The 23,284-nt window shown below is 44.3% G+C and overlaps 1 protein-coding gene across 2 annotated transcripts; it reads right to left on the reverse strand.

The window, feature by feature from the left end:
* Positions 1-242: 242 nt before the first annotated feature.
* LOC149341760 (protein IWS1 homolog) lies at positions 243-22,948 on the reverse strand. 2 transcript variants are annotated; one of them, XM_089543923.1, is made up of 13 exons: positions 22,789-22,948; positions 22,289-22,362; positions 19,398-19,506; positions 16,622-16,832; positions 14,797-14,925; positions 13,833-13,896; positions 13,017-13,083; positions 11,591-11,813; positions 8,431-8,581; positions 5,999-6,438; positions 1,376-1,441; positions 1,000-1,111; positions 243-485 (listed from the first exon to the last, which is right to left on the reverse strand). In XM_089543923.1, exons 1-13 carry the CDS (start codon positions 22,790-22,792, stop codon positions 363-365), a joined length of 1,773 nt encoding a protein of 590 aa, XP_089400049.1. In that variant the 5' UTR covers positions 22,793-22,948; the 3' UTR covers positions 243-362. The 2 variants fall into 2 exon arrangements, with proteins under 2 accessions (XP_089400049.1, XP_089400048.1); XM_089543922.1 differs by having other exon boundaries at positions 19,203-19,506.
* Between the last annotated feature and the right edge of the window lie 336 nt (positions 22,949-23,284).

The raw sequence follows: 23,284 nt of genomic DNA on the forward strand, positions 1-23,284 counted from the left end.
GATGGTGATGATTTAGCACGGACGAGTCGCAGCAGCAGCAGCAGGAACAGAAAAGCTATACCATATAACTAACCAGCTACATCTTAGCGCTACTACAGCTGAACAGCAGCTGTCGCTACAATTTAGCCATAAGCTAAACAAGCGCTTAGCTTACCCGGTAACATTTTAGGTTGCACTGTGCTAATAGCATTTAAAATATTTCCCATCAGGTAACACAGCACTGTAATAATTAGAATCACGGCCAAGTGGTCACATGAGAATTTTAATTTTTTACATATCTGATTCTATACAGCACAATAAATTGCAGTTCCAACCAAAAATAAAATACAGCAAAAAGAAGGATTCAGCAGTTCAGTGTGCTATCAGAGAGACATGTGTCTGCCCTCTATACTGATAGTAACAGCTCTCTGCATCTTGGATTTCTTTTTCCGCTCCTGCAATTGTCGCATGTGCTTGTCAAGCCTTGTTACTGTCTTCTTGGTGTTCTGCAATCAATAAAACCAACAAAGAAAATTTAAGGCCACTGATGGAGAAACACCCACCAGCTACTCAAAAGGTATCTGTCAAAGATCAATTCAAACAGGGAACTTTTCATAAGCTTGCCTTTATTACTGCCAGAAAGCTCACCTTTGCACGAAGCCTATGATAAGAACACTGCAGGTAATGAAATCCTTTGCAAATCCTGACAACAAATCACTGTAAAGGCAGTGCAGAGCTTGACTCCAGAGGAGAATGTAGTAAGCCAAATGCATTTTGTTAACGCCCCACACAGTACCAATAACATGGATGCAGAGAAAGAGAAAAATGGCACTGATGCACACAACTTTTGAGCTAGGAAAGAAAAGTATCTCTAATTAAAAATATGTCAGGCAGAAAACAGTATTTTATTTATGAAAAATCAAAGCACCATCTTTTGAATTCAAACAATGAAAAAGCATACATAGAAGTAAAACGTGCTCTTTTTAAATTATTACAATGGACCGGTACAGTGCAACACACCTTGACAAATTCCGTGTCACAATTCCACTTTGGCCGGACCACATAGTCCTTGGTAGATGGCATTGGCACCCGTGCTCTTGCCACCCAGCCTTTCTCCCCTGGCCTGAGCGACCTGTGTCAGAAAATGATTGTGAGTACAACGTGTTTGTACTAGGAAGCGCTACTATCAGCCCACACTACCACAGCATGCTGATTGAACCGCAAATAATTCACACCTCCAATTACAGCGTGGCATTTTCCAAGCCAGGACAACCTTTCCAGTGAACAGTGCACTTTTCAGCACATATTACTTGAATAAGCCCATTTCTCCACATGCATAGTATACTAGGAAGAACTATAAATGTGCATTTCTAGAACACGAAAGCTAGTTACTCACTTGTCCTCTCCAGTAAGGGCCTTGTCAATGTCTTTTTTACTTGGCGGCTCCTCAGAAGACTCCAACCTAATTGCGGGAGAATACCAAGGGCAGAGTCAAGAGGTTGCCACTTCAAGGCACAAAACGGCACTAATTGACTACCAAGAAATCACTGCATTTCTGAGCCAGAAAATAAAATGGTGGGGGCACCTTTTTTTTTTTAACTTTTCAAATGAAAAGCCCACATGCACAGAACCATCCTCATACCACTACGATAAGCAAACAAAGCCATGCAAAAAGTCAACCTAGTGGCAGCCCAGACAAATAGATTTTTCGCAGTGAACCACTGATGAATCAAGTTACAAAAAAAGAGTATCTCAAGATTTGGTCAACACTAACTGCTGAAACATGGCATACAAATCAAAACTAAAACAGCATGTCAATCACAACGTTAGATTTGCAAAACAATGGATTTAGGTTTTCTTGATGCAGGATGACACTGTGTGTACGTCTCATAACAACTGATACTGAGAAGCTTTCTCATGGCTGACTGAAGAAAGCTATCCTCACTTAACTTTTGCTTGCATAACCTTTCTGTTCAAAGTAGCGGTGTGCAAATATCAAAATTTTCTAATACGAATCGAATATGAATACGAAGAAATGGCTTCAACTATCGAATCGAATATTGAACATCTGTTGAGCAAAAAAAACATTTAAGAAAAAGATAAACAGGCAAATGACATCTCGACTCTCTTCTTCGGAAGCCTCATGCGAAGTTCCACAAGTAGGCTTTCCTGCATACCAAAGTTGACCAACACGAGATGGCAAGGCTCACGCCACGAGAGCTATTAAGGCAACAAGACAAATGACATGGGTGTGGACGTTAAGTATGCAACACATTATGGAAGGATCAAAAAAAAAAAATTGGAGGGGACACTTAAGCTCCGCCTTAAGGGTATGATGCAACAGGTTTAGTGGGTTAACACCCATATATGCAGAAGTGGTCATCGTCACCTTCACATTCACACATCTTTGGGAGTCGCACCACTCCTGGCACAGTGGTGCAGTGGTTAAGCGATGGCCCTGCAATGGCAGATGCTGCCATCTGTAGGGCTTGTGCAACCCAGGTTGCTCCTCCTGGACAACTTCTCGCAACCAATCAATAGACACTTTTAGTTGCTGCGTACGTAGCGACAATGCGTACGCAACGCTCACTACGTTCCGTACGCTGTAAAGGACACCCCCGTCACACTTATAGTTGGCCGTACCGCCGCAGAGCAGTGCGTAGTGCGTTGTGTGGTGTCGCCATCTAGTGACAAACACTGAAAGCGCTGTAGCGCTCAGCTGAACATTTTTCAGTTTCTGAAAATATGAATAGTATATTACTGTTTTTAATGAAGGAAAAAATGTATCATGTTTAATGAAGTGCAAAAGTAGGCACATGACTCAAAAAAATTATTCGACAGGTGCGGTTGTTATGACGATAAACGTACACAACCTTAGTTAGGCTTAAAAGGTCAAAAATCGCCTCATTATCTGAAAAACAAGGGACATTTGTCCCTAATATTTTGGCGTGTGGGTGACAGTAGACAAAATAAAAGCTAACAGCACAGTTTAGAGCGAGCCACCGCATTGAAGAAAGCAGCGGCGAAGTGAAATCGGTCCGAAGCGGGCGAGATGGTCGCCGCCATGTTCTCTACGCAGCACGTAGCGTCCCGCGTTGCGTACGCTACGTTATGCTTTACCGCGGGCAGGCGTCCGCAACGCGCGGCTAGATACGTTGCGTTCTGCGCATGCGCATTCGTTACCCGCGGTGTCGTTGCGTACGCAAGCTCACTGCGTACGTCCAACTAAAAGTGTCTATTAATATAACTGCCACTTGACAAGGTGATCAGTTTTCTCACAATCCGGTGGCCAGGTTGTGATGATGCCACAAGATCACGGAACCTAGGTTGCTTCTCCGGGAATCGTTCGCTATAAACATCGACACCGACAACAGCACACTTTCTCGTTGTGATTGTTCGAAATGGGTGCTCGGCCATCTTGTTCATACCAGGTATCATATGTGGGAAAGCCCATTTACGGAATTTCACACGAGGTCAAGCCTAGCAGCGTCCAGATGCAATCGGTCCACGCGATAAACACCGGAGAAGAAAGCGAAGAGGATGCATTTGTAATTTCCTGACCCTGTAAACTCAATCATTGGATAATTTGCCCAGATACTGTGGTTTTGCCATGGTCAAATTTATGGAAGTCGGCACGGTATACGATCGCTGGCAAATATTACAAAATTTTCTAATATTCGGGAATTCTCGAATATCATTATCAAACTTATTCGATTCATACTAGAAATTTTGAATATTCGCACACCCCTAGACGTAGAAGCAATACACAAAGAGACATTTTTGCTCTTCACTGATCATTACTGAAAGCATTTTCTGCAGGCACTTTCGGTTGACACACTTTTTAATAGTATTGACATTTGATGCACTGTGTCAGTACAGCCTGGAAATGTGGGGGGTGCACATACAAGTGTATTGCTATTTTCCCCCTCACTTTCATTCTAGATTCAGCAATGCTCGCACATAAAACTGGCTGAGGAGCAAGGCAATGCCTTGGCCTGCAGCACTAGGCAGAGTGATAAGGCTTGCTTACTGCCTACTCTCACCACTTCACTCTGTCAACAGGCTTCAGAGCCTCCCAAATAGCAATGGGATGAAATGAGCAAAACTGACTGCAGGTAGGGCCCCTTTGACACGTATACCAATGCACCAGAGGACTCTCTCTCCCCCTCAGAGCTCTAAAGAGAGCTGCACAGATGCAACAGGACACACTTAATCCTTTCCAGTCTAGCTCGCACAAATGTGTGGGTGCATAAAAAAAATTAATTTGAACCCTAAGGCAAAAATGTGCATGTTGGCCCAGCCCACACGTATGTGAGGGTTTCACAAATAATCTACAATGGCAATTCGAGAAAACACTGAAACCAAAAAGGCCCCTCCCATCGCTTCCTCAAGAGGGCAAATAGGTTTGGTTTATTGGGGTTTAACATCCGAAAGCAACTCAGGCTATGAGGGACGCCGTAGTGAAGGGCTCCGGAAATTTCGACCACCTGGGGTTCTTTAACGTGCACTGACATTGCACAGCACGCGGGCCTCTAGAATTTCACCTTCATCTAAATTTCGCCCGCCGCGGCCGGGATCGAATCCACATCTTTCGGGTCAGCAGTTGAGCGCTGTAGCCACTGAACCACCGCGGCAGTAAGAGGACAAATACTTGAAGATTCCCACATGGCATTTAAGGACCCCAGCATGCTATGGGAAGTGTGAAGTTTACTTGTGTTTGACCACACAAGAAAACTGCTTTTCATTCTTTCATACAAAACCCCAGGTTTCCTGTACTAACTTGACGTAACTGGCTTCTCCTGTAATGAGTTTCATCAATTATGGGGCCTTATTCTCCCAATCAAGAATTTAGTTTTCTCATGTTTTGATGACAGAAGTTGTCAGATGACTTTAAGAGCAATAATTGAACAATGAAATTAGAACTTCCCGGCTGGTTTGTTTATCGGCCGGAAAGAGTTACGATAACCGGCTCTGAACACAAACTATAATGCATACATTACGTACAGTCCTGGCCATAATATTACGGAGCAAGCTTCAGCGGTCAAACTCGTCACTCCTTACATAGCGAGAATTAGGAACTACTTTATACATATGTTAGCACGTGCCGCTGGTGCACTCATGTATGAGCCTAAGAAACCTTCACATCTTTTCTCTGGAAAGGGTGAGAAAACTTCTAGCGCTGAAGCAAGCTTCGCAATATTATTGCCGCATGTGTAGATATGCATTAGCTCGTGTAATTCTGAAAAAGAGGCGTACCTGTAGTCACTATAATGAAACGAGTAGACAAATCAAATTTTAAGGGCACAAACAGATTACTGCATGTACAAGGAGGAATGCAGGCAAATATGAAAGGCAAGCAATGCATAAGACATTTTATTTTGATTTTAAGTAAGCAAAACTGAGCTTGACTGACTTGCAAAGCCTACTGCGAGTGGTATCAGCATGATGCATGAAAAGGGGTTAAAAAAACATGCATCACCTGGTCTGTGCACGTGAGACACATGGGTTGGGGGCAAAATATCTGGCAGCTAAGTGTAGTGCACCATCTGTGGAATGTCCAGTGAAAGAGTGCCACTGCCACATTTCCCCAGTTGTGACCTGTTACTGAGGCCTCGACCCTCATAAATTTAAACTAGAACTATACTGCATGGAAGTTATGTTATAATAAATTAGCCAAGGTATATTGGTGGCTAATTCACTCTGCTTCAGGATTACCTATGCCACCATGATGTTTACAGCAAAAAAAAAAATGCATTTAACAAATTTTATGCATCTCAACAAGGCTGACGACTGGGCGAGTTGGCACTGCTCCATCTTAAAACCAGCCAGAAGACACAACACAGGAGAAGAGAAGAGCACAAGACAAGCCTCGTCTTGTGCTCTTCTCTTCTCCTGTGTTGTGTCCTCCGGCTAGTTTTAAGATAAAATTTTATGCGTCCCTGCTTTTAGAATCATACTGCAACATGAGAGGTTAGCCATGACTACAGGCCTCCACTCTGACAACACCCCAAGTGCCCACCTGATCTTGCGCTTCTGGGGCATGCGCTCAAAGTCCTTCTGCTCACGTTCCTCCTTGGATATGGAGGAGTAGTTCGTGTTGAGGTTGAAGATAGGCCGGGCCCACTCGTTGATGAGCTTGCCCGCTCTCTCCCTGTTCTCCTTGCTCTCCTTGGGGTGCTTGTACAGGTACATGACGGCCCGGCCGATGCCACTCGACTTGAGGAAGCCCTGGTCCAGCGGTGGGAACTCGCCGAGCAGCCGCAGCATGTGCTCGCGTATCTGAAGGTGAGGTAGGCTTTTGTCCGGCAGTGGAGCCAACCATTCTGCCATGGCGTGCAGAACACCCTGGTCCAAGAAAGCACCCTTCAAGTCCAGCTTCTTCAGCTGAGGCACCACCACAGGCAGAAGCTTCAGCTTCTTGGTTGCCGCACGCTTGGCCTGGTTCAGCTCCTTGTCTTCCTGCATGCCAGCAGGCGGCATGCATCAGTGCCTGCTTCTTTAGCAAGCCACCTTAGCAGCCTACTGATGCCACCTCGAGACTCTGATTGGGGCTGTATCTATACTCTGTTTCATACGTCAGGTGCAATGCTGCCAAAGCTAGCATTCTTGTTTGCACTGCCTGCATCCGCAACCAAAACATCCTCGACCAAAAAGTAGTGTGTTCCTTGTGGTGAACGAAACATAGAAAAATGCTTTGCCTGCAGGCTTACTACATAACACTTTTGTCATGAGCTTGATTAAATGCGCTCTTAATGCTAACAGCACGCCTTCGCTTTCTAGTGCCTTAGACCGCTTGGCCACAGAACAAACACGGAGTAACACACCTCCCTTTATTTTTCTGTGCGGACTACTTCTGTGCCTTTCACAGCGTTGCGCCTGATGTATGAAACTGAGTATACATTCCTTGATGAGCACTAGGCTCAAACAAATATGGCTCTTAATAATTCTTAACTCATTGTGGCCAGCCAAGCTTGTACACTTGTAGCTGTTCAAAACGCAATATGGCCAGGCCATTGCATTCGATTAGACCCTACCTCACCACCAAAACAGTCAAGTCGTCAAACGACAGAGGTTCTGAGAGAGAGCTTCGGCTTGCATTACACAAAATGCAATGAATAATGCCAGGGTAGCCTCCAATTTTTAGGTTTTCCACTTCTGCCAAAGTGCAATGTTTGCCAAGCAATCAACCTATTTTGTTTTTTTAGCTGTATCCAGTTGACCTGCCTCACCAGGGGCAAATCAGATTTTAAACCAATTCAGGCAATCAATTTCCTTTTTCGTGTAACCGCATGCTACGACTGAGCCGGAGTTCACTGCAGCACTAGAACACCAGTGTACGAGGGGGTACCCAAAAGAAACCGGACTTATTTTTGTTTGAACTTATTTGTTCACATTTTAAGCACAGACCTTCACTCTCCTTCGAAGTATTCCCCACTTGCAATGATACGCTTGTCAAATCTTTCATTCTATTTTTCAAAACATTGTTTAAATTCATCTTTTGTGATGCTTGACAGTGCCTCCGTCGTTTTTTTCTTCACCTCAGGAACATCAGCGAAACGCTTTCCATTCACCTATTTTCTCATTCTAGGAAACAAAGAAAGTAGCACGGGGCAAGGTCGGGAGAGTATGAGGGTTGAGGAATAGGGGTCACGCCATTTTTGGTCCAAAATTGCCGTAGATACAGGGCTGTGTGAGCAGGGGCATTGCCATGATGGAAAAACCAGTCACCCGACCGCCACAACTCTGGCCGCTTCCACCGCACATTGTTGCCCAATCTTTTCAAAACATCCAAGTAGAAGGCCTGGCTAACTGTCTGACCCTGCGGAACAAATTCTCAATGAACGACTCCTCTCACGTCGACAAAACAAATCAGCATTGTTTTGAGGTTTGGTTTCACCTGACGAGCTTTCTTGAGGCGAGGTGAATTTGAAGTTTTCCATTGGCATGATTGTTGCTTTGATTCAGGATTCGATTCAGGAATACTTGAGTTGTCCCCACAGCATCGTCCTTGTACGTCTTTCTTAATATTTCAAGACTTTCCATTCAACTTTTTCCGAGCAAAAATCAGAATTTCACCGGCGCACGCTGTGCTCGAAAATCAGCCATTGCAAAAACGACGTTCACACAAAACAGTCGTCACTCTAAAACTCTGCCTAAACTAGTCTGACCTCCTTCAACGACGGCACTCGGCTTACTGACTCTGGAATGTCCGTTCTATGCACTCCTAGTGTCAAAACGCGTTACCACAGAAGCTTTGCTGACCAAAAAATTTAGTCCGGTTTCTTTTGGGTACCCCCTCGTAGATGTAACTTTCAGCCCCAGCATGTCAAAATCATTTCACTAAAGAATGCAGCCTCTGCTAGAGTGCCTTAGGCACACTAAGGCTAGAGGACAAGCTGCGAGTGCATGACCTGTGCTGTAGAGCCACAGGAGAACCGGTGGCACACTAACCTCCGCTGCAGCCTTCATTTCCTTGATTATTTCAACTATGATGTCATCAGTATCGCTAATGATGTCAACATCTTTCCGCTTTCTCCGCCGAGAATTTTCTTCTTTCTTCTTGGCCATCATCATATCAAAGTCAGACATGAAGTCAGAACCTCTGCAGTGATAAAAAAAAACAAAAGAGAAGAAAGTGCAGCACTAATTAAGATTATGTATGAGCACAAAGAAACCAATGGACCAAGAGTGAGAATTCATGATAAGTGGGAAGCATGAATATGCAGCTAATCGTACTTAAAGGGTCGGTCTACTGAATTTTATCGACCATGTTTTCTTTGCGGCAACCGATAGCTCTTTACTCAAATTACCGTTTAGCCAGGTGTGGTGCCAAGGAGTGCGGTAGAACATTTTAAAATAGAATTTATTAATGTGGGAACACATCTGTATGAGATGGTAGTCTCATCTGGCAACCATCTGGATTTCCGCCGCGCAGCGACAAACATGGCGGCGCCCGTCGAAGCCGGACCTCTCGCTTCGGACTGAATTCTCGTTGTTGCTGCCTTTTTCAGTGCGTTCACTGGTCATAAATGGGGCGCCTGTCTTTCGCTTCGTCTCATCTCGCCTATAAGAAAACATATAAGAGATAAATTTGCTTTATTTTAATAATTAGAGTGACGATTCTGCCGCTCCTAGGCTTAAGTGGAGAGTCTGTTTGTTTACAGCAATGGTTCCCGTCCTGACGACCAGATGGCGCCACTATAGGCTGTTTATTTTTGCGTCTCTGCTAGCATACGCTGAACTATAAGTGGGAATGTGCCTGCGTTTTGCGTACGTGTAAGTATAAATATTCATGTGATTTACAGAAAAAGCGAGCGGTACGCCTTCTACAGTTTACTAGAACAAAACGTGCGTTTCTCTGACATTGGGGCATACAAATGGTACGTAGTATATTCACTTATGCTTCTACAAAAAAAGACTACCACTTTCTTGAACAAAATTAACGTTTGGGGTCGCCACCATGCTTTTTTACGCGACTTTTAACGCCAAAATAAAATATAAATTCCTGCCTAAACCGGGCGCAGACCCCTCGTTATTGATGTTATAGGGTACGAACTACCAGAATATGCCACTATTTATACACTCATCTCGGTGAGTAGACTGACCCTTTAACCAGAAATATAGAATACAGCCAAGCTGCAAACTAAAATAGAATAGCAACCCAGTCTGAGGACGAATGGACGTTACAGCTCACTTTGAGAAACAGCACATGCTCAAAACACTAAACATAGATCCCTTCAAAACAAATCTTACCATATTTTTACTGCCTTAAGGGCACAGAACATAAAAAAAAAATGAATGTTGTTATGGGCATGAATTTCCAACCCCTGTGTGTAACAAGATAAGAAATTTGATAATATTGGCAGCTCATTTCTGCTACTAAAAGTGAAACACCTGAAGTTACACAACTTTAGCAGATAGAAATTTTGTATAGCATACTATTGCTGTGAAGTTACGTAACTTTAGTGAGCAGATAATTATAGTTGGACACAACTCAAGAACGAAGCGGCAGATGCCCCTCAAAAGAGAACATCCAACCAATGGCGTCCCCCCTTCCCTTGTTTCAATAAATGTTTTCATCACCATCATCACTGCATCGGGAAAAAATGTCCCCGCTTCTGGCTACATAAATGCAAAGGCATAATTCGTAAAATTTTTGTTCATTGAGATCTAATAATGGCACAATGCACATTTACTTCCAACAGCAAGCTGCTTAAGATCATTTAGACAAAAAAAAAGCGAAATAATAATTCATCCTTAACCCAATTACACCCATAAATATTGTAAATGGAAATGAACAATTAATCCCTAAATGAAATCTACTTCACCTTTTGGGGGCTTCCCCTAAAATACACTGGACTATCCTTAACTCACACCAATACTGTCAACTCTCAATATTTCAAACTCAGGGAGGGGGGGAGGCATAACATTTGTTAAAATTATGTGACATTCGAGTCAACATGAGCCTTTTAATACCCTTGTCACACAGCATTCCTCGATGGCCTTTCCAACAAAGGCACCTCTTTTCACTAAAGGAGTGAAAGCTCAAAGGAGCAGCTTCGCAGCTACACGGTGCAACCCAAAGGTCAAACAGTCGTTGAGGCTTAGCACCCGCTTCTGTGCAAGAGGTGGCTGAAGTGAGTGGTTTAATATCAAAGTGGGACATTTTATTCATTCACTGAGCTCAGACAATTTTTTTTGTTCTTACTGCTTCCTTAAAAGAACTGCGACAGTTACTCTTATCCTCAGCAGCAGGTTCTGTACATTGCCTTGGCCACCAGGGGCACTGGGTGTTACTACAATGTTACTTTTTTAAAATCTAGGCATAAAATATAAACTCTTGTTCAAAAGCAATACCAGACAAATCTTTCGTATTTTTTTTAGATGTTTTCAAACACTGTTAGCTGCATATATTTTTTCTTTGCTTTTACTTTTTGACACTAGGTAGCACTGCGATCGCAGATTCTAGAAGGCTTTGGGCTCCAAAGGCCTCGGATGGGCGCCTCCAAGGCCTTTAGTGGCAAAGGTGCAAAATTTGTGCCATGCAGCTGCGCTTTACGCCTTTGAGCATAAGGACCTGATTCTTAAAGGCCTTTGCAGTGCCCGTGTGACAGGAGTATAATATGCTTGATGTTGAGGGGACTAAACTGTCAGTTTGAATAAGCCTGACGCACAAATTAAGCGAGTTCGAAGGAATGAGAAACCACTGTAGTCACATTTCTGTGTTTAAGTTTAAACTGTCTGACATACTTCCAACTACCAAAATAGCCCTGTCACGCTGGAGTGTTCCTTCTGACTTAATATTACAAGGAACACCTGGCTTTTCCTTCCCTTTGCACAATCAAAGCTGTGTGCATTCGTGAATTAGGTTGACCAAATTTCAGTACCTGCTTCAATTACGACATAGACGGGCACAACAGGAGTGAAACTTGGAACAGTTCGGTAAAAACCTTTTAAGAACACTTCCCACTGGAATGTGTCAATAAAGACCAGGACTCGCTCACCACAACCTTTCAGCAAGTTACTGGCCTTCAAATGTCGGACAACAGAAGCATAGCTTTACTATTGCTTGGCCACACATGGCAACAAACTGGAATGTTAAGGCACACACCGAGAGCGGCGGCTGTCTGGCTCGAGCTCATCGTCGGAGCTGGACACATCTGGCACAGCCTCGCTAGCTGGGACCGGAGCTGGCTGCTCACTGTCCTCAACATCGAGGTCCGCTGGCTGGGCTGATGCCTCCATGTCCTTGTCCTCATCTTCATCTGAGCCCGCCTCCGACTTCTCCTCGGCCTTTTCTTCATTTTCATCCTCTTCTTCGCTGTCAGACAGCACTGCCCTCCAAGAAAAAGAGAAGTAAGATTTTAAGTGCTGTTGACGGCCCTTTTTTTAGCCCTCATGTTATGCAACCCTTCCAGGCAGGCACTTAAGGTGCTTGCAGAGGACAACTCTCAGAGAACCTTGAAGCAAGACCAATCTGTGCTGCTGTTACTACTGCACGATGCAATTCAACTCTCGTTGACAAGTAAGCCGGCAATGAGCCAGGTGAGCCTATTTGAACCAAAAATCATATGCTGTTCACATGTCTGTGTTCAACATAAATTCAGCATGCAAGGCAAAGTGCATATGAATACACAGTCAAGATCTCAGCCAAAGGAAAGACGATAATGACACATTGCTACAACAGTAAAACCATTGAAATGTTGAAAGCACTACAAGTCTAAAAGGCCACAGAAATAACGCAAGGAAGACAAGGACACGAGAGAGAGCCACACTACCGTAGGGAGAGAGTATGTGTGCGTCCTTTGTTTTCTTTGCATTGTTCGTTCCTTTTAAACAGAATTGAACTACCAACCAGCCCCAGTCGGAGTCTCAACCATCTCGTTTCATTTCTTTATATTTTGGTTTCATCTAATATTTAGCATTTTCCAAACTTGAGAATGATGGTGACAGTGTTCAACATCATTCTAAAATATGACTGCAAAATCAAAAAGGACATTAAGCACCTTTTAATGTGCCATATTTAATGCTCACTAGTTTGCTCAAAATTATAAAGTGCTCGTGGTGCCCCCATACCTTTTCTGCATAGCACGTGCAGTATGCCAGCTCAGTACTACTACATAGTACCATATAATATCAAATTGAAACATTCTCTAGCACTATTTACAAGAAGGACAAAGCGGCTAGAGCAGAGAAGCTAGGCATGAGTAGATATCTGCGAGCAGGCAAACTTTTGCACCTGCATTGGACAGCAGCCAAGTACCATACAGACAGGGATAACTGCAGCAGTCTTCTATGAATTTCATTCGATCACGTCACAAGCAACCTTTCTGCAAAGCATGCACAGGCTGACTGCTTTCCTTGCAACCGTGATCTGCCTCAAGTAACCCACGGCCTGCTGCCAACAACTGACCTGTGCAATGCACAATCTGTCTCGCTAATCTGTTCCAAGTCAATTAGCGACTGCTTTGCAACAACAAATATACACCCAAATTATGCCACAGCAGACACTTCATGCAATTTCACTGAAGACATACCTTTCCTTGTTTTCTTTCCTTTGTCCTTCTTTTTCTTTGTGGCTTCCAAATCTTCTTTTCCAAAGCCCTGGAACAAGGTTTGTGAAAGGAAAAATCAAATATATATGAGCTTGACATTCTTGGAGGACAGGAAGAAGGGGTGAGGACAAAGTTGGTCAAGGAACAAACGCAAGTTAATGACATCCTAGTCGAAATCAAGAGGAAGAAATGGGCTTGGGTAAGGCACCTACTGCGTAGGCAAGATGGTCATTAAGGGTAATTAACTGGATTCCAAGAGAAGGCACGCATAGCAGGGGGTGGCAGAAAGTCACGAGGGCAGATAAGATTAAGAAGTTAATGGCATTTAAACAGTGGCATTTAAACAGAAATACAGCCACGATATCAATAGGTGGGCAAGCTGGTATTGTTGCATCACGAAAACGCAGTGAGAAAGATCTCTACAAGAGCTTGTTCTGCTCTTGCTGTGTTTTCGTCTTTCGTGCTGTATATTTAAAAAAATAATGTCACACTCACACCCTCAGATCATGCTTTAAAAAATTGAACTATGTTAGCACTTGCAAACAGAGCAGAAGCCGTAGCAGATGAATGAGCTGGCAACGACTCAGACGATGAAGGCACTGTGGCACATTCACGGCTTAAAAAATAATGAAGATCTTGCCATATGAAAATGCCAAGACTATAACAAAAACACAAATCAGCTACAAATGTGCATAAGATGGGAGGATATCTAAGATCACAAAAAAAAAAAAAAGATAGAATCAAAGGATGGTTGGTACCCGGCAGAAATGGAAAACCAAAGTCAACAATCAAACTCACCTCAAATTCAGACTCGTCATCACTGTCCCCAAAGATGTTTGCAATCAGCTCGCCCACATTTGACCTGGAAATTATCCCCCAAGCAACCTCATTATACATTGTTCGAAAAGTACTGCAGAAAAAAAAATCTCTTTTTGCGTCCACTGCCAATACACAACGTATGCAGCAAAACTCTCGTTGATTTTCAAAATACTGTGGCTCAATAGCTATGGGGTCCGGCTACTGAGCATGATGTCCTGAGTTCCATACCAGCTACAGTGACAACATTTTGATGGTGAAACAGCAATGTATTGAGATTGTGATGAAAGTTAAAGAAGCCCACGTTGTCGAAATTACAGGGTTCAGAGAAAGTCCTTGTAGCTGCTTTTTAGAAGGCGTAATTCTGGTGGTTTTCGTCGAAATGGATTGATATGTTCCATATTTCTTCCCCATTATTTTGGGTTCTTATGGTAATTTATACATTTGCTATATTTTTGCTTTTGTTTTTTCAGCACTATAATATCTGAAAGCGTACGGACCACAATAGTCCTGCTCTCGCAGGCAGGTACCCCGCAGAAGAAGATCGCTTCGACCACCGGCGTGCCAATCAGGACAATCCGGTACACCCTCTGTCAATATCGCGATGCCGGCAAGTCTATTGACCGCACAAGAAGTGGCAGACCTCGCACGGCTACCTCCGAAAAGATGGTCAAAATTGTGTGACAGAGAATCAAGCGAAATCCAAAGGAAAGTGTGAGAAAGATGTCCAGGGAGCTCGGGATCAGCGCTAAATCAGTTCACAACCCCACAAAATACTGTCTCGGTTTGCATTCTATCAAACATCAAAAGACACATGCACTGAATCAGCGCATGAAGGCTACTCGAGTGCAAAAATGCCGTGCGCTTCTGAAACGCTTTTGCCAGGAACGCCACAAAAACGTGCTTTTCACTTGCGTACATATGCACATAACTCTGTTGCACTCACTCATTGTCACTGTCCTCCTTATCAGAGTCTTCATTTTCATCCTCCTCATCCTGCTCTTCCTCCTTGTCAGATCCAGCCTCCTCTTTCGCATCCTCTCTGTCTGAGTCTTTCTCATCGTCAGAGTTCCTCCTGCGTGTGAACAAAAATGTTAGTACAGTCAAACCCACTTATAACAATACCGGTTATAACAATATATCGGATATAACAATGGTCAGTTGCGGCACCGTCAGCTTTTGCATGTGTTCTGTGGTATTTTCGGCACAACCCTGTTATAACAATTATTGGTTATAACAATGGTATTTCCATGGCACTTCAGTATTGTTATAAGTGGATTTGACTGTATCAGCACATGTGCCCAACTTCCAGCTAAATTTGCCTGCCGTCAGTATTCTAAAACATACCTCAGACAAATCAAGCAGTGTTACCAGTTTAAAAAAAGAAACAAGATTAGATCCACACTGGGCAAGAAAACAAAAATAAGTGACACGTTACACACAATTCAGTTCAGCCAGCTGGTGCAATCATTTCTAAGACTTGCTCATCTTTACGCCTTCCCTCATGGTGTATCTCCATGTGACCAGAACAATAATTGGAAGGGACATTTAAACTCTGCCATAAAGGTATGACACAACAGCGTTGATGGGTTTTATGCCCACACATACGGTCATTTTAAACTTTACAATTATAGATCCCTGGGAGTCCCCATACCACTGTCTTTTGCAAGTAAATATGGTTGAGCAAACTGCACGGAGATTTTGAAAACACGTCCTAAAATAAAAACTTTAAAGGCGCAGTGGTACAGTAGTTAAGCGATGCGCCACTGCCCTGCGATGACAGGTGCTGCCACCGTTGGGGCTTGTGCGAACCAGGTTGCCCTTCCCCAGCAACCTCTTGTGACCAATTAATAATTTAGCTGCCCCCCGCCAGAGTGCACAGTTTGCTCACAGTCCTGTGGGCAGGTTGTGATGACACCGCAAGGTCATATGACCCAGATGGCCCACCTAGATTGCTTTTTCGGGGATTTTTCACTCCCAACGCTGTCGCCAATGACACTAGATTTTCTGCAGAACAAGAGCCTTCAAGCTACACATTAAACTGAATGGCTACCTGGTAATAGAGTGCACAATGACCAGATATTGCCAAGCAGCAGAAAGCAAAAGTTTGTAAAGCAACATTGGGGTGTAGCAGAGAAGGCAGTTGCGGTTTACTATCCCATAAATATGAAAAAGAAATTAAAGATGCAAGTCAGAGCCACGAACTGTAACTGTGTTTCTGATTTACCCACAGCCCTAACATCAACACAACATCTGCACCATACTGTGCATATGGATTCAGTGAACAATGGCTGAACATAAGCACCTTGTGCCACATATGAAAGGCCTACTTGACAGCTGAGGAGACCTGGTGATGATGACAGTCCCGACTTATATATTAAAACGCCTCATTTTTTTTTATTTTTCAATCTATTCTTCAGAGCTTTACTGGGCAAATCCCTTTTTTTTTTCTGCTGCATTAATGACCGCCCCGTAGCCTTCTTCATCCGCACCATTATTTACTAACTTCTAATGTCCTTTAACCAGGCATAATGTAAGACAACACAGACAAAAGAATAAGTAACAGCCAGCAGTGAGAAAAAGTAATGCAGGCATATACTGTCAATGCCAAACAGTGGAGCAATTTCAATGGGTGCAAATGATAATCCCAACAAAATGCAAACGAAGCACATGACAGGTAACAGTGACCGAATGCTGAAGCGGCTTGCAAGTAACTGCTTAATTTTAACAGAGACTGCGCTCATAAACCACAGCACTATGACCAGCCTTGCCTGACAGGAGACGACGGGCCACTACTCCTCTCCTCGGCTCCGGTGTTCGAAGGACTAGGGCTTGCAGGCGGGCTGTCATGGCACGACGGAGCCTCATCCTCTTCATCTTGCTGTTGACCAGCGTCAGAATGTGTCTGTTCCACAGCACTTTGCTCACCTCCAGCACCGGAGGTGGAGCTTTGCCTGCTCTCACGGCCATCCTCGGCTTGTTCTGGCAACAGCAGGAGATTGCAAGCCACAAGTTGGTGTACACAGTGTAAAATGCTGGCTGGCTGCGCGTTGGCTGGCTGTACACAGTGCCAGAAGATGTGTAGCATAGAGCTCAGCCTACCAAAATATCACAGCGGTGCAACACTAACTGATGCTGGCACAGCTAACCTTTGTGATACTATCTCCTTCAAAAAAATTATGCCGTAATGCAAAGCAATGAAAAACACTTTGGCAAAGGCCTCACGCAATATCCGCCATTTAGGATTCATAAGCATTCATAAAATGCTTGAGAGCCTTGCACTGTCACTTCATAAAACTACAGAGTTATAGGCCATGATCTCCAAGAAAATTAACATTAACAACAATTAATTATCCGCTATATTAAACAACACCGATCTAATCTGAATAGTCGAAATCACATATTTACTCAATGGCTTGATATTGTTAAGTATAATGTGAAGATATCACACTCCCTGCCATCTGAAGGTGGTCTATGTCAAACACAGGAAAGTTCACAGTCCTCTCAGATGGTACTGGCACCATCTGACAGGCAGGTGCATTCCCTAAACTCCCTTTTCACTCCACATTTGCGATGCACGCTTAGCACTAGAGCACTGCAGAGCACTGCACTAGAGCACTAGAGCACTGCACGAGCCTCAATCTGAGGCCCAAGCCCGGCCCGGGCCCGAGACCTGAAGCCCGAGCCCGGGCCCGGCCCAGGCTTGCTAAATTATCGCTCTAGCGGGCCCGGCCCGGCCCGTGAATCCCGGGGTGAAGCCCAGCCCGGGCCCGGCCTGGTCCATTTCACAGTAACGCTTGAGATATACTGCTCACTTTGAGCAAGTAGACTGCTACTAGACAGATAAGAAACTGGCCAACAAAGGTTCTGAAACCACAGTTTGGCTTACAGAAAGTTGGTTCTTTTTAACCCAGAAGGAAGTGATTAAGAGTAGAGCTAGCCGGGCCCGTCTTTGGGACAGCGATCTCGTGTAGGTGCGCAAGATAAAGTCGGAATTTCCGAGAGCCAAATAACACTGGCTGCATACGCGCGTAATAGACTACTTTACATTCCCCCATGATTTTATTCAGTTATATTTTTCCGCCCAGAAGTGTAAACATTAAAGCTGCCTAGCAAGCAGTGGGATAACACTTTTTTAGTGAATGCAATCTCACAGGTTGAACTCATGTCCGAACTGGTCGCCTTTCAGCAGAAACGAAAAGCTAAAAGGCTTGAGTGTTTCATGGTGTGTGTTTGGAAGTCCTAAACTCATATATTCTTCCCGAATGGATTTCTAATAGTGTATAGGTATGTTTTGGGATGACGAACGATCAATGGCCAATTAAAACCGGTTGAATTTTACTCGCACTGGTGGAGCAGAAGATAACGCGCAAACCACGTGATAACTTACAGGGTGAAACACTTGTCATGACTACCAGGCTGAAGAAGCGAGGGGGGATAGATGTGGTTATGAGATGAGATTTACAAAGTCTCGCGAGCTGTTGTGGCTATTTCATTTATGAGACGTTCCGGTCGGCTGATCAAAAAGAAAACCAAACGCGCTTTAGTTTGTGAATTTTCTGACATGAGAAAAATATGGCTATAAAATAAAAGCTATGTTTTTGGGGCTTAAGAGCCCAAGGGGAGTCAGGCTGTGAGAGACACCGAAGCAGAGGGCTCCAGATCATTTCGACCGCCTGGGTTTCTTCAATGAGCAATGATACTGCAAAGTACATGTCTGTCATGCTTGCCGCCTAAATAGAAATGCGGCCGCCAAGGCTAGGAGCAAACCTTGGTTCCCCGGCTCAGTAATCAAGCGCCTTGACCACTAAGGCACCGCGGCGTGGAAATAAGGACAGAAATAAGTCAATGAGTAAAGCTTAGTTTTTTTTCTCAGCGCGTACTATAACCCATAGCTCCTCCGTGTCGCTGCTTCAATGCCGCAGTTGTGTACTTCACTCTGCAAAAGTAAATGAATAGTCGGACACCAGCCGTTTCTGTACGGACCCAAGCCCGACTCGGGTCTGTAGCTTTAAGCCCGAGCCCGGCCCCGCAACTTCAGGCCCGGGCCCGGCCCAGGCCCGACAAAACATATCATGTCCCGTCCCGGCCCGGCCCGGCCCGCGGGCCAGCCCGAGCCCGTGCAGTGCACTAAACACAACTCTTTAAGTGTTTAATTAAGGCTACCCACAGGTAAGAACACAAAGGCAGCATGCAATGCCGAGTTGCCAAATATGGTATGAGACAACTCCTACCTAAAACTGGCACCTCTGAGAGAACCTCCAGAACAATGGAGCCAACACTCCCATTTTTACTCTCAGTGATGCAATACTTGGCATAGTAAGGGCACTGCTTCCTGTCACAATTGCTCACCATTCTCTTCCTCCCCCGCTGACTGGTCACCACCACCGCTGTCATTCTCTGGAACAGGGGAGCTTGGCGAACTGCGCACTTCTGCATCACTGTCCCCCTCGTTCTTTTCACCGTCCGACCCACTGCCCGCATCACCACCACCACCACCCTGCCCTTCGCTACCGTAGTCCCTGGACACCTCACAATTGTTGTCACCTTCATCTTCTCGACCACTCTCCTGGCCACTTCTGTCATCATTTTCTGATTGTGCAGGGCTTTGCAGGCTCTCGCTGTTGTTATTGGAATCTGGAGACGCCACAGGAGACTGCAGTTCAAAAAAAAAATTGCGCTTTAAAATGGTACCTCGTGAAAAATTACGATTCGACAGCAAAGCTCGAAGGAAGCCACATCAGAAAAAAAGTTACTTACAGTTAAATTTGTTTGTTTTTTTCAAGCAGATCAGAAAGTTCAAGTCATGTATGGGTCATTATTTGGAAAGGAGGGGTATTACTCTACAAGTGCTGTCAGCAAATCATCATATATCACGCTAGACTCGTGCGCATGTAGCAGCAAGCACAGAGCAAGTGGCAGCACAGATGTGCACTACACATGTTCACAACATACCAAAAAGCATGTTACAAACACTTCGTGAAAATTATGCAAACAGTCTTTTCTTGCCTGAAGCATTCAGTCACCCAGTACAAATCATGGCCCTATACTGCCAAGTATGCCTGTCAAGAGTGGGTGCCACTAAGCCACTGTGAGCATTCTGCAGCTTTTTCTTCAATACTGAAGCTGTTGAGCATTACAGCAACAACAAAATATCCACCATTACTAGAGTACCACCCCTATCACAGCCACGGGACAGTCTACTGACGGAAACAAGTATAGAAATATTGGCAAAAGTAACTTAAATTGGCAAAGTAACTTAATTGGCAAAAGTAAGACCAGGGCCTAAGTTGGTATCCAAACACAGCCGCTCTATTGGCAGTTGGGTTATGTTGCTTGCAGTTGATATACTACATTTCATTAAGAGTACTGAGCGTAATACAAAGCATTATTTTTACTCGAAGAAAATGCAGACCTCTCCATTTTTTTTTCCTCTTACAACTAGCCACATTTCTTGCCACCAGTTGCCACCAGCAAGAAACAGTTGCTTGTATTTAGGATAGACATCGACAGCCTTATTTTATTTATAGTCTTTTAAAACCACCCTAGTGCTTTAACCTAAGCGTCTCAGTCAATGTCCTGCTCATTACTGCCGCTGCCCGCTGCCTAAGGTGTCATCACATTTATAATGTCACAGTTTGCAGATGCAGACTACCACAGACATCTAAATTTTTCTGAAGTGTTTCTTAACCTCATAGCCAGGTATATGTTTATTTCGTCAAGGAGCTTTCGATTGCCTAAAAGAAAATGTGATCGCTAAAAGTCAGCAGACTGTCCCTTTAATCCAGATAAAACAAAAGGTCCATATCCAACAATGACATTCACAAAAATGTAGTACCACTGTGTTGCAAATTTACTTGGACTGCAGCCGGTAATAAAAGAATGGGTAACACTTACACTCAATCACAGAGTTTCTTACTACTACCTAGAGGGAAAGTTGGCGCTCTGTCTATGGGAGTTTGCATGGAGCTTCCTCAGAGCCACTTCAGCCACCATGGGCACTCTAAGCATCATGGGCCGGTGCGCTACCGACTGCAGAACCACAACTTTTGGCCAAAAAATAATGAAAAAATAAACACTGTTCGATAATCAAAAATGCCCTAACATTCAATATGTTGTCTATAATTTGCAACAAACAAGCAGAAAGCATGTAAATGCGAAGTTTGCCCAAAATAAGAGATGGCTTACACTCCCATTGACCAAGTATTGCACACTACAGAAACTAATATTTCATGCTTAACAGGCACACTTTTAACAAGAAATATGTCTTTAAAAAAAATTTTATTGCTTAAACACATTAAGAGGTTTTTAATGGCATTTTGAAAAAGAGAAACCTTTTATTGGTGTCGTGTGCTGTTGCGTTTTCGCTTCCATGGCTTTTGCACAGTACGTTTGTGCCAAATTCGTCTGCGCGCGGGATGCGCCATTTGATGGCTCTTCTCTGAAGCAGCATGTATGCACGCAGACACGAAGAACAGCGTTTTCGGAATGGAACATCTCAGTAACACCACTCTGTGTTCCCAAAAAAATCCGACTGTCCCGCACCAGGTAGCTCACCGGCCCATGATGCTTTGAGCATCGACGTGCAGTGCCGCCAGCTTTTGCTCTAGGAACAGTAAGAAACTCTATGCACTCAATCATGACGACCATTAACCAAAAGTTCCCAGCATTCACTGCTGACGGAAAGAAAAGCTCCACATGGCAGCTCCATGGCCACATGGCCTCCAAAAACATTCCTCTTGGAAAAGTTCTTCTTGTAGGCTCTTTATCATACAATATGGTGCCCTTAAAGTTGGATCAGGCATTTCAGTTCACTGGGGCTATGCATGCAGACACCCGAACGAAATAATTTCACTAAGGTGAGCAGCTACCATAGATAGGCAACGATAAAAAATTGAGGTGAAGCTGCTTCGACCGAAGACCTGCATGTTACTGCTACAAGGTAACTTTCTTGCCTAGAAACATCATAGTAGGCAACAGGAAGACCAGTATACACATATTATAAGCAAGCACAACATACAGTTTAACAGCCGCTTGTAAGCTGCCAGACCTGTTCGACGTCTGGGTCCATTTACATTTTTCTGTGTCAAATTCCGACTGCACGCGAAATTGACTGGTAACAAGCGACCCCGAACCCCCCACGATTCCCATGCCTTCGTAAGCTGCAACTTTAACACAAATGAATGACAAGCAGCGCTTAAGCTCTAAATCGCTCTTTCTAACCGAATGCTACACTGTGACAGCTGCTAGGCAAATGAAGCAACAACAACAAAACAAGGCAACTGCTGCACTAGTTTTCCAATGCGGCCCTAGTTTTGAAATTTAACAAACCCAGACTATTTTACCGATTATGGAGGCACAGTGGCACATCTGAATGACGCAGGTTTCGTTGCTAAAACACCGGGCACTAACCTCATCACACACATTTAACGACTCACCGGACTGGCGACGTTTCCGACGCCCTCGTCTTCACTGCCAGGTTCCATGTCCGATCCAGACCCCGCCGAGTTCGCTGCAATCGAAGACGCCGCCTCAATCAGAGACTAATGCACATCGGTCGTTCATCAAAGCGTTTTGTCGTGACACCAGGAACCTCGGGATCGCCAACTTTCCAGTTCCACCGCAAAACAAACCAGGTGGCCAGTTCTGACGATGTTGGTGTGCAACATTACGACCTTGAACAACTTGTGTAAAGGCGATTTGAATACATCAAAATTCTCGTCACTCCCAAATGAGAAAAAGAAATAGAGCAACTGATTTCTTTCACGAGAAGTGAAACAGACAGCTTGCGGTATGACCGAGTGACGCCAATATGAAACGCTCAAAGGGGGTACAGCAGTTCTTAGCTGTGCGCACTGAGAGACGCGCGACGTACTGGCAGCATGTTTCACAGCAGGCGCATGCGACAAAACTACAGCTCACGCAAAATTTGACTTACACATTGCTCACAACCCGGCGAGATCTGTTACTTCGCACAAAGCACAAAAGTCGACGCACAACTAAAAACAAGAGCAAGCTGCCTTGGCCTGCCTCGAAACGATGTCGGTGATGTCAATGAAGCAGCACCAGAACGTTGCGCAGCACCATGGCTGTGTGATGATAGAGGTCTTAGTTATAATAAATAGTCTTAGTGAGATGCGAAAGGCTTTTAAATATCTCGAAACAGGGTTGAAAAAAGCAGCAGCTTCTTTTTTTCTTTTTCAAATGGTATTGCAATTTCCAAACATGTCACGTGGGCCTGCCGGCACTATCCAGGCCAAGCCGAGCCAAGTCGAAAGCGGGTCAACGCGGCCTCGCGGGTTTGTTAAATTTGTTAAATCGTCGCAGACATAGGTCAAACAAACCTGCCTTAACGCGACACTTTTTTGGTCTTAGCTTCGGTGTAATATCTGTTGTACCTTCGGCCCACCTGCACAAATGATCCCACTGCCCTC

Source organism: Amblyomma mixtum, chromosome 5 (assembly GCF_055824585.1).
Source record: "Amblyomma mixtum isolate Tamu chromosome 5, ASM5582458v1, whole genome shotgun sequence".
Taxonomy (NCBI): Eukaryota; Metazoa; Arthropoda; class Arachnida; order Ixodida; family Ixodidae; genus Amblyomma; species Amblyomma mixtum.

What these genes read in the sequence shown, in the direction of transcription:
- LOC149341760 (XM_089543922.1), bottom strand. An exon ending in CCCCAGAAGCGCAAGATCAG is followed by an intron (nt 1,442 to 5,998) that starts GTGGGCACTTGG and finishes TCCCGCAATTAG; the next exon opens with GTTGGAGTCTTCTGAGGAGC. An exon ending in GTGACACGGAATTTGTCAAG is followed by an intron (nt 486 to 999) that starts GTGTGTTGCACT and finishes TATTGATTGCAG; the next exon opens with AACACCAAGAAGACAGTAAC.